General features: G+C 31.4%; 1 protein-coding gene across 1 annotated transcript; it reads left to right on the top strand.

The window, feature by feature from the left end:
- The first annotated feature begins 2,533 nt into the window (after positions 1-2,533).
- Positions 2,534-9,835, top strand: LOC118186461 (uncharacterized). The gene has a single exon (XM_035356562.2). It carries the CDS (start codon positions 3,518-3,520, stop codon positions 4,850-4,852), a length of 1,335 nt encoding a protein of 444 aa, XP_035212453.1. The 5' UTR covers positions 2,534-3,517; the 3' UTR covers positions 4,853-9,835.
- The last annotated feature ends 2,697 nt before the right edge of the window (positions 9,836-12,532 follow it).

The following is a 12,532-nucleotide window of genomic DNA, read 5'->3' on the forward strand; positions in this document are numbered from 1 at the left end:
TGGCCGCTATATGGCGCCACGCCTGATCAACTTTTTCACTACTGAAGACTTTGCACTTTTATTACAAGTGCACAGGATTTTTCCATTTTTATAGAATCTAACGAACTTTTACAGGTCCTTAGGGGATTGATATACATGTAGTGGTAAAGGCCTTCGGGTCCAACACCACTTAACGAATGATGATCTTCTATCTCCGATCCGATGATTATAGTAAATAACGAACCAACGCAAACGGGTTTTCTCCTTCGTTTGACGCGTTCCCGGCTGTCACCTTAATCACATCCGGAGGAGTAGGGACGACTTGCAGAAATTTAACAGTGGTTGCCTATTGCAGCGTGTATAATTGTCAAGAAAAAGCTGGTTGTAGCACCTCATTTCCCAAATTAGAATTTCTCCATATTTTTATTTTGAAACTGAGATTGATTTTAAAAATTTTGCATATTTAACAAGCATAATTAACGTCCTAAATAATTAGCTATTGCATGCTTTCAGAGTTGGATATTTTTTTAGCTTTTCCTATGCTGTAAGAAAATTTGTAACCACTTCTTTTAGAAAATAATATTCTAAATTGGAACTAATAGAAAATTTCAAACACGCAATTTTCTGTTGCAATTTTTATGCTTTTTATTGGTGTAAATAAGTAAAAAATACTAAAATATTTAAAAACGAATTTTTGAAAGTTTTGTTTAAAATCCTAAATTGTGCTGCTTTTTTAAAATTATAGATGAGTATTATAGCACAATTTCTATAAAGGAATTTTATTTCAATTATATTTCATAATACATCATAGTGATAAACACTTTTGAATCCTTAATTTTTATACATTTAATTCTAATATTAAAATTGTATTTAACCGTAATAATTAATTTTGCTTGTATTTTATAGTGATTATTTTTTAAATTTATTTTTAGTTCTGCATAAGATTTTTTTTATTTACTGTTAATTTAATTTATTAGCTCGAAGCGGCATTTTGCGCTGTTTCACTATAAATGTCCATGTCTCCTTGCAAATTGTTGTTACCAAATATTATCTCCCTGTGTTGTATTTAAAGAAATTAAATAATGAAGAATCTGCGTGAATATATGTATGTTTCTCGCACTGTGACAAGAACGACGGTATCTAGAGCCATCAAATTTTGAATAATGTAATCCTCCACCCGAACATGGGTATCTGAACGGCCGAATTTCGAATTTGTTTCAATCTATTTCATATTTTGTAAAACTTTAACGAATTTTTGATTAACAAACTCAACGAGTTCAAAGCGAGCAATGGTAGCACTGTACGGAAAATAACATTTTCATCTCCAGTGCGGAAATTTTAAAGATATTGTTGCGTGCGTACGGGTTCGTTACGAAATGAATGCACAAGTCCGAAGAAAAATGAACAAAAATGTATTATTATCACAACAAAAATGCTTAAATTTTCTCAAATTATCATGCAGTATTTCAGTATCTCACAGTAGTTATCTTTTAACTACTCAAATGTCCAATAGAACGTAATTCAAAACAGCTAAAGAAAGCTAATCCGCGAATTCGCTACAATCAACAAGAGCAGTTTTCTAAGCAACAACAAACTAAGCAACTACTACAAACTGAGAGGTTTTCCTCCTTTTCTAAGATTTTTAAATCGCGTGAGAGAATTTTCTGGTACTTTCTCGAAATCAAAAAGACATATTTATTTATTTAATGTTAAATGCATGTGCTCTTGTATTTTTAATTTTCCCGCTTAGCTTTCTTCTTTTAATATTCGTCACGCGCTGCACTGCGCGGGAAAAAAGATGTTTCTACATCTTGACACTCGAGAATAAAAAAAAAAATACGATCTGTGTAAAACCATTTAATTTATAATTGAACTAACATTAGCTTTTTAAATACCAAATTCGTAACAATATGTTGTTTTCAAATGTATGCAGTTTACGGGCGAAGAACATGATATTCAATAAATATAGGTAACGCACAAAACGTTAAAAAACGGTTCCTTTTGGGCGTAATATAAAATCTAAGTGCTTCTAGATTTTATTTTATGTTTCTTTTTCCCTTCATTTTACTCAGAAAATTTTATGCTCCGAATTTTATAAATTACTAAAATAAATAATCCACTTTAATACTAATAATTTAATTGTGATATATTCAAATAAATGATCGTTTTGTAATGTTATTATAGTTTTGAAAATCACTGCCTGAAAATGTTCTTTAATTTTTTTTAAATTATCAGATCCTGTTTAATTTTATCTTATTTATTTCAAAGCATCACGTACTATCAATCTTATTTAATTTTACTTTATTTTTACGCAAAATTAAGTTCATGAATTTTGTGCTTAGAGTTTTTTACCGTTTTAACAAGAATTACGCGTGAAAAAAATGCGCGAAATGTAGTAAGAAGTACTTTAATGAGATATATTAAATCCTATTCGAAAAACATTGTGACCTTTCATAATCTCATCACTATACAACGTATCATATTTAATAATTAAAAACAGTTATGTGCTTTCTTGCGGACATGTCGATAACGCGCGCCCCGCCCACTGGGTTGGTCTATGACCTCCCCTCCACATTAATTCTCTGCATAAGCTAAATGTTTTGCCATACGGGGAAAAAGGCTCAGTGGGTGCAAAACAAAACATTTACCTTTTCTAAACATTTTGTGTTTTTTAGACTTTCGTGATTGCATGAAAATAAGACTGTGCTATGTATTGATTTCCATTTCTACATTCTCATACCAGACCGATCTATGTTGGCAGCAAAAAGAATTTATGCATATTATTTGATGAAATAATATGTTATGTTTTAGAAACAAAAGTCTAAAAGTCAGTATAAAGACAAATATTCAGATGTGAGATCTCATATCAATAGAAGTTTTTATATGTTTGTGGAGTCTGTGGTTGTTAGCTTCTTCGTGGGAAAGAGAAATGCTGATATTGGAACTTCAGTCTTGATGTACAAAATAAATGCAGCATAACTAACCTACTGAGAAAATACTTCATTCTCTTCAGATAAAATTCTGGAAATATTTAGGATAATAACTGAGTTATTATTCCAAAGATAAGTGTGTTCTTCGTTATTAGGATAAAAAAATTCAATTAAAAATGTAGCCTGATTCATTTTTTACATAATGTAATGGAACTTGGAAATTAACCATTTAAATTGAGAAAACTTGTGTGTAAGTGTCATATAATTAGGAAATGTATTAATTACATATTACCTTGAACATTTCTTGTTCAAGGTAACAGACACTTAACAGCGGTTTCAAACAAATGTATATGAAATTGATAGTCATTTTTATATAAAGCCATTTATCATGAGCCAATTATGTATTGCATGTACTGCATGCTCCCAGTAGTTTTCGTAATAGCATGTTATCATAAAATATATATTCCAATGTATTTGAACTAAAGTTAAGCTATACAGACCTGCCTTTTTTTGTGTATGTTAGAATCTTTTGTTTATCACATTATTTCTTTAAATTATGCCCAGTGTAAGTATTGCATTTCCTTTAACTTGATATATGAAAGTGAATTATGGAAACAGATCTACATGTAGCTACAGATAAAGAATCACTTCAATGTGATATATGCCATAAATTATTTTCACATAAAGGTACTTTAAAAGTACATATGGTAAGCCACACTGGCATAAGACCTTATATCTGTGATATATGTAGTAAGACATTTGCATCCCAAAGTAGTTTATGTAGCCATAAGCATAGTCACACTGACAAAAGACCATACAATTGTGGTGTATGTTATAGGTCATTTAAACGTAGTGGTAGTTTAAAAGAACACATGTCTATCCACACTGGCGAAAAGCCTTATAAGTGTGATGTGTGTAATAAGTTATTTGCACAAAAAATTCAATTAAACAGACATATGGTAACTCATACTGGTATGAAACCTTATCAATGTGGCACATGTAATATGCCATTTTCGTTCCAAAGTGGCTTATTTAGCCATATGCGTATTCACACTGGTGAGAAACCACATCGCTGTTATGTATGTCACAAGGCATTTGCACGCAGAAGTCACTTAAACACGCATATGTTTACCCATACTGGGGAAAAGCCGCATAAGTGTGATGTGTGCGGGAAGTGTTTCCTTGATAAAGCTAATCTACGAAGACACATGTCTGCTCATACTGGTGAGAAATCATTTAAGTGTGATATATGTAGTAGATCATTTGCACATAAAGGTCTCTTAAGCAAACATATGTTTATCCATAGTTGTGAAAAACCATATAAGTGTGATGTGTGTAACAAGTCATTTGCATTGATGGTGAGATTAAATTTGCATACAGAAATCCATACTGGTATAAAGCCTCATAATTGTGATGTGTGCAGTATGTCTTTTATTCGGAAAGGTAACTTAATTCAGCACATGCGTGTTCACAGCAGCGAGAAGCCATACAATTGTGAGACATGCTGCAAGTCATTTGCACGTAAAAGTGATTTCAAGAAGCATTTGCTTATACATACTCCTGAGAAACCATTAAAATGTAACATCTGTAGCAAGTCATTTAAACGTCGTGATTCTTTAAAAAATCACATGCGCATACATACTGGTGAAAAGCCACATAAGTGCGACATGTGTAATATGTCATTTATAACCAAAACGAATTTAAAAGTGCATATACTTACTCATACTGGTGAGAAATCATATAAATGTGAAGTATGTTGTAAGCTCTTTGGAACTAAAGGTAGACTAAATGTCCACATGCGTACGCACACTGGTGAAAAACCATATATATGTAATGTTTGTGGCAAGTCATTTGCATTGAGCTGTGCCCTAAGAGTTCATATGTATACTCATACAGGTAAGAAAACACCTAAGTGTGATATATCAAACAAATTATATTCCTGAAAATATAGCTTAATGGCACATATGATTTTCAATGTTGATGAAAAACAACAGGAATGTGATAAATGTTGCAAGTTGTTTGCTCATAAAAGCAATTTAAATCTGCATTTGCTTTTGCATACTGGTGAGAAATCATTAAAGTGATATATATACTAAATCTTTAGCACTATATGTTTACTGTGAGAAAAAAAAAATTAGCAACATAGGGGACAAACCACGTGAATATTATAACTCATTTACATGAAATATAATGTATAATATATGAATATAATATGGGTTAATCTTTGGATTATGTTAACTTGGCGATTTTTCAGTGAACCCTGCTAGTTTTTGGACGCCATTTTGTTTTTCACGAAGTAAAGGCTTTTTTTTTTTTTTTTTTTTTTTTTTTTTTTTAACTCAACATTTTTTTCCAACAATCTGCTAGCCAAATTACACTTATGCTAGAACTTTTATGGAACAAAAGTGCTTAATCATGACAAAGATTAGGTGCGAAATAGGCCTTATCGCCTTACCAAAATGTCGCCAAACTACCTGTTACCATATTCCAGAGATTAGCCATAATATGTTGTATTTACATAAAAATATAATTTCAGTAATTTCTGATTATCTGCACCCTCATGGAAAATATCGTAAAAAGTATTTATAAAGTAATACACTAAATTTAAGTTATATACTAAAGCTTTTGTGTGGCATCCGAGGTAAGTATTTAACATTCCTGCAGATGACTTTTCAGTTCTGTATACGTTTTAACTAATGTGACTGCAGAACATGCTCCTTGCCATGACAATTTTAGCATTGTGGTGCACCACATACTGCAATTTCTGTTTTGGCTTTTGAAAATCTCTGGCTTGGTTTTCTGCTTGTGCAGAGTGTAGTATGGCTCACTTATAATCAACATGTGCTTCTTTTTTCCTTCATATTCCAGATTTATGATACTGTAGTTATGTACGATAGTGAGTTAATGGCATTCTCTGATATCTTTTTCGGTGAAAACAGTGTCTATGAAGCGAAAAAAAGTGACAAAAATTTTTAAATGTCTTGTATCAGAATAAAAGATAAAATAGGTGGCACTGAATGCATTATTGAAATTAATGTAAAGATACCCAAATGTTTTTCTCTGAAGTCACCAAGAAGCCAGCAGTGAGTTCATAATTTTTCTATGGAAGTACAGGTAATCAGAAAGTAATTTTAATTCCCTCCTCACACACAGCAGAGAACTTCATGATTTTTTGGTTATGTTTGGCTAGTCATTTACATATCAGTGTATTTTAAATAAATATATCCGAGAAAGATTAGTGTGGTATAAATACTGGCTGAAAATTTATTGTACGGCACCCCTTGGGAATCGTTGTTTGTTTTTTTTTTTGTTTTTTTTTTGTTTTTTTTTTATTATTATGCCAAGATTGGTGCTAGGAAGGCACAATTTCAAAATGACCACTACACAAAACCAAAATAAGAAGTCAAAGACTTAAACAAACTTTGTGTCCATGTACACATTGATCTATTTTCACTTAGAAAAACATCAGAAAATTGCATTGCACACTGCCTTAACTTTGTCCATATACACATTGATCTGTTTTCACTTAAAAGTCAGGATGCTAAAACAAAGTTAAAACCATCATGGTAGCCAGTAGTTTTGCTAACATTATCAACATTAGGGTTCCCAAAACACCTACTTTATATGGTGTGCTTCCAGATTTGGCGAACAACCCCTTGATGATTTTTTTCAGGAAAAAACCAAGGGATACCGTAGAATAAAGATTAGCCGAATATTGTATTGTTTTGTAGGGTACCATTCTGATACCTTTTTTAACCTCCAAATCCAAATGCATATAGTGGACATGGGAAAAAAAAGTAGATTACTAAGAGAAAATAATGTAATAAGTAAGCATATATAACTATCAACAGTTAACTAATAATTCTGAATTCATTGGTAATTACCAGCAAATATATGTAATTGTAAAGAAAAGTATACTTCCGAATGTTTTGTGTTTCTCCAAAAGTTATCTGTTGACCCACTGATAGATTGCAACCGAGTATTACTGCCCTAGTGGACTAAAAACATATAAATCTCTACAGGTGATTAAAAAGTACATCTTTATTATAAAAACATTAAAAACAACATTTTAATAAAAGAAGAAATGGTTGATCTTTGGATTATGGTAACTTAGCGATTTCTTGGCGAAAATTTGGCGACCAACAAGTAAAGACATGTTTCTTTTTTTTTCTATTTACTGAACACTTTTCCCAACAATCTACTAGCCAAATTACACTTATACTAGAAATTTTATGTAACAAAACTGCTTAATCATGACAAATATTCACTGCAAAATTGAGAAAAAGTGCACAATCGCATACTCCTTACGCGTTTTTCACAATAAAACATACACATAAACCATGTACATGTTGACTTATTTTTACTTAAAAAAACATCCCAGAATTGCACTAAAATGGCATTGCGCACACTCTTCACTATATCCATGTACACTGCTTTTTTCTCATAAATTAGAAAAATTTCACGAAAATGCATGACAATTTTCTGAATCTTTAAACCCGATATAAAGAACATATATGAAATTACCTTATCGCGAAAAAGTATATACCCTTTCCAAATATGAACATTTCCACGTATAAAATAAATACAATATCTAAAAACAATTACCTCTAAATTATCTATTATATTATAAACATCACCAACCAATTCATACCGCAAACATTACAAATACTTAGTGTCAAATATTTAAATTATTTCCATGCACGTTTACTTCAACTAAAACGTATACCAAATTCCTACAAACATAAAATTCACAAAATAACTATCATTTAATTAAAATATCACTAAACCATGAACACGTCGACTTATTTTTACTTAAAAAAAACATACCAGAATTGCACAAAAATGGCATTGTGCACACTCTTCACTATATCCATGTGCACTGCTTTTCTCTCATAAATTAGAAAAATTTCACGAAAATGCATGAAAATACTCAACGTATACTACTCAAACATATTCCAAAATCCTACAAACATATAACTCACAAAATCACGATCATTAAATTAAAAAACACTACTTCAAATATAAATAAGCACATACATTAAATTAATAAAAATTAGATTACAATCCTAATTACTTTAAACTAAATCATTGCTAATAACAATTTTCAAATAATACCATTTTAATTTATTTACTCCTTACATTTAGAACAATGCATAAAAATAATACAGTCAAAAGTCGTTAATCCGGACTCGTCGGGACTTCGGCGATTCCGAATTATAGATGAACAGTTTAAATCACATAAGATGGCATGCAGAAATTCTAAAATTAAAAATATGAAACCGTAATTTATGAAATAAAGAACAATTATGATCTAAAGGGTATCAAAATTTACAAAAAAAAAAAAAAAGGCTTAATATTTATTTGTTTACTTTATTAAACATTTCTTTCAATGTAAGTTGTTTAAGTTGCTTCGTTTTATGTGATAATACTTTCTCTTTAATTCTATAAACAGACATAATTTTTTGTTCAGTTACAAAGTTTCGCTGTTCAAGTCCTATAATTGCTGTGTCGAGAATACCGACTAACTTGTCAATCGAAATTTTTTCGTTTTCACTAACCTCTCTGTCACATTCTTCATGTCTTTATCCATTTTTTGCAGCAATTTCACTTTTTGTTTGATGGACATCGAAACATACTTTCGTTTTGTACGATCTTTTGGGAGCTCCAGATTCGGAAATTCTGTTTGACATAATCGAAAGTTCAAGTTTACTTTTATAGCATTGCTCTTACAGTCTGCAAAAAATAATAAGCCGGATCCAATTCGAAAATTAAGGAACAACGCAATCATCAACATTAACTGAAATAGATAATTAGATAATTTTAGCTTATACCGTTCGTTATACATAAAACGCGCACGCGAAAACGTATTCTGCGCACACGCAAATGCGCAGTCGTAAGAGGTCTTACGCGCACGCGTAAACGCCTATGTGCATGTGTCAACGCGGCGCATGCGCAGAAAGTTTTTAGCTTTGAGGTCCGGATTATGGGTGTCCGAATTAACGACTTTTGACTGTATCCTCAAATGATTAAAAATACTAACTTACCTAATCTTCTTCAGAATCTTCATTACGTCGCTGCAGTACTACTGCTAATTTCTAAATCCTAAATCCAGTAGTCAACTGGAAGTCTATTCACCAAGTAATAAGAAATTAATAAAATTTCACCTATACTCAAACTACTTTCAGCAAACCACGTACCCTTCCTTACACTCCTTTTCACAAAATGTCCATTTTCACCATATTTCTTGCACCACCATTTAAATTTGTAATATCCTTCCTTTCACACAATCTCAACTTATTATTATTATCAGATAAACACATTAAAAATTTACAATTCACTTTACATAGCGTCACGTAATCCGAAAATTAATCAACACTATTTCACACAACACACAATGAAGCTTTTCCAAATTAACCCCCTTTTCCGATTAAAGAACTGTAATTCGTCCATTAATGTCACGTTTCACACAACACAGAATATAGCTAAATACGAAATTTCCAGATTTCCCCCCTTTTCCGATTAAACAACTGTAATTCGTCCATTAATGTCACATGACATATCTCATGATCTCTCATTTCCCTCACACAAAATAATGCGTAATCGGAACTGAGTGCTTCTCACATTATTACCAAAGTCCTAAGTAGTAACCTTTATCGCCTCCAAAATGTCGCCAAACTACCAGTTACCATATTCCAAAATCAGCCGAAGAAACAAATATGTCATATCTGTTATTGTGATACTCCTGTGTTCAAAATCTGTACAGAAATGTCATGTCATATACATGAAGTTTGTTATAATTGAATTTGACTATCTGTAAAAGATATTTATATTTATTCTCTCTGTAAAAGAAATCTATGAAATGATATCTTCCTACAACAGGGAAGTAATTTTGTGTTATAATGCAAATAAAGATATTTGTCAACTGATTTTTATTATTATTAAGGTGCCATATCATATTTTAAGCAAAGGAGCTACATTGTATTTTTAAAAAAAAGTGTCTGTCATGCATCAACTATTTGCATTTTCTAGACTTTTTTCTTATCCTCTGCTATTCTTTCTTATGATGATTGCACTAGAATGTCAATGTTTTTAGACAACTGAATCCATCAAAAATGATGCAACTGCCAGTTTATGACAGGTGATTAAGAGGTTTTTGATTTATTTTGCCAGTGTTACCAAATATCAGGAATAGAGAAATATATAGCTTCAAAAGTGACCAGCTAATAATTTGTTAGATTTTAATTAGAACCTCTTTGCAAGCATTTTTCATGAGCTTTTCTAGCATGAGTACCTTAGTGAGAACACTACACCTGACTGTATGATAATTATGTCTTCAAGTTGCATATACTAAGCACATACAGTCAAAAGTCTTTAATCCGGACTCGTTGGGACTTCGGCGATTCCAGATTATAGATCATCAGTTTAAATCTGGTAAGATGCATGCAGAAATTATAAAATTAAAAATATGAAACCGTAATTTATGAAATAAAGAGCAATTATGATATAAAGGGTATCAAAATTTACAAAAAAAAAAAAGCTTTATATTTATTTGTTTACTTTATTAAACATTTCTTTCAATGCGCGCATGCGTAAAGCATACATTGCGCATAGTCGAAATTAGAAAATTGCAACCAGAAAACTATTTGATGTGTATTCATGATATTTATAATGACGAGGAATTTGATTTAAATCATATCAAAGATGGAGTACATCGAGATGAAATACTACATTTAGTAAGGAATTATGAGCCGAATAAGATAAAAACATCTGCCCTGAAGATAAGGATGGTGCTGACAGTTCAACTTCCAGTTCATTGTGCACCGCATTGCCCTCCCCCCCCCTCACAGAGCAGCATGAAGATAGACATATTGCGGAATGATTAGAGAATCAAAGGATATGCCTTTATCCATTTTTTGCAGCAATTTCACTTTTTGTTTGATGGACATCGAAACATGCTTTCGCTTTGTAGATCCTTTGGTAGCTCCAGAATCGGAAATTCTTTTTGACATAATCAAAAGTTCAAGCTTACTTTTATAAAATTGCTCTAACAGTCTGCAAAAAATAATAAGCCGGATCCGGTTCGAAGATTAAGGAACAACGCAATCTGCACCATTAACTGAAATAAATAATTAGATAATTTTAGCTTAGCTTATACCGTCCGTTATACATTAAACGCGCATGCGTAAACGTATTATGAGCACGCCCACACGCATATTCGCAGCAGTAAAGGTCTTACGCACATGCGTCAACACAACTCATGCGCAGAAAGTTTGTAGCTTTGAGGTCCGGATTATAGATCATTCCGCATTATGGGTGTCCGAATTAACGACTTTTGACTATATTATTTTACATAGCCTAGCCAAGAGAAGTTTAAAAAAGGGGATATAATACCTGTTTGGCACCTACAAAATTTGAAGAAATTCTTTATATACCAAAAGACACCTTTTTGCAAAATTTGTTAGAGTTATTTAACTGTAAATTTTTGAAATCATAGCCATAACTTAGTACCAAATTAGCACTATTGCTGTAGAAGTACATACCGGTCGTCTTTCAAGGTATGTCGTTGTGATGTGTTGCTGTTAATTACAGTTTATTTGAACAGTTCTTAAATATTATTTCATGTAAGTATTCATGATTAAAATGACACTTTGTTCTCCACATTCTTCGCATTTGCTTTGAATATTTTATATTTAAATTCTGAAATAGTCATGGAATTATTTTCTATTTTCGGCTTAGGAAATTTTAAAAAAAAAAGTAAGATAGAAAGGGAAGAAAAGAAAATGTATTGTTGCTGAAAATTGTCAATTAGCAAATTATATTATAGATTGGTTTGTTGATTATGCCGATGTCTATTAAGATATAATTTATGTCCTCTAAAACAATTTTTTCCTTCATGCTTATATATCTTTAGCAATATACCATTGCAAGCAGCATCTTATTTTCTAATAATCCTTTTAACTAAAAGAAACTTAATTACAACTAGACATATCTGAAAATTAAAATAATAGGAAAATGCTATATCAAATTCAATGACAAATTACACAGATCGTAATAATAAAGATGAATGCAGAAAATACAGAAAGTAAGTTGAATGGTTGATATATGTAGGGAAAAAAAAAAACACATTCATGACACTACCAAATATTATTTCCCAGTTTGGTAAAATCTGCATTTGTCTTTCATAAAGATGCAGCCTATACAATTGATATCCATTTTTTGTGTAATATTCAGAAATGCAGTGTTCCATAAAAGTATAACAGAGGCAGCGCTGAGAAACAAAAGTGTGTTGAAGGCCACATATAAAATCTTTGCTTCAGTTTCACTCTTGTTATTAAGATGCATGATAAAAGTACACTAACATTTTAAAAAGATACTTATTAGAGAAAAAATAAACATGAAATTTTTAATATGAACAATGTGCTAGATTTTTTTTGTCACTTACGAGCATCTTATTTGACAAATATGATAATGATGCAAATAGTATTTATAAGGTGTTTTCCCGAAATTTTGCTCGTTTTATTTTTTAATTACATCATATAATAAATTTTTACTCAAATGTATCTAATTTCAGCTTGCGTCGCCCAACCGGTATAGTGGTTAACGTCGCTGATAGTGGAACAGTG

This window comes from Stegodyphus dumicola, chromosome 8 (genome assembly GCF_044657685.1).
Source record: "Stegodyphus dumicola isolate Sdum_Otavi_A_Nest chromosome 8, ASM4465768v1".
In the NCBI taxonomy this organism is placed as follows: domain Eukaryota; kingdom Metazoa; phylum Arthropoda; class Arachnida; order Araneae; family Eresidae; genus Stegodyphus; species Stegodyphus dumicola.

Coding starts and splice junctions, on each gene's coding strand:
- LOC118186461 (XM_035356562.2), top strand. CDS start 3,518: ATGGAAACAGATCTACATGTAGCTACAGATAAAGAATCACTTCAATGT.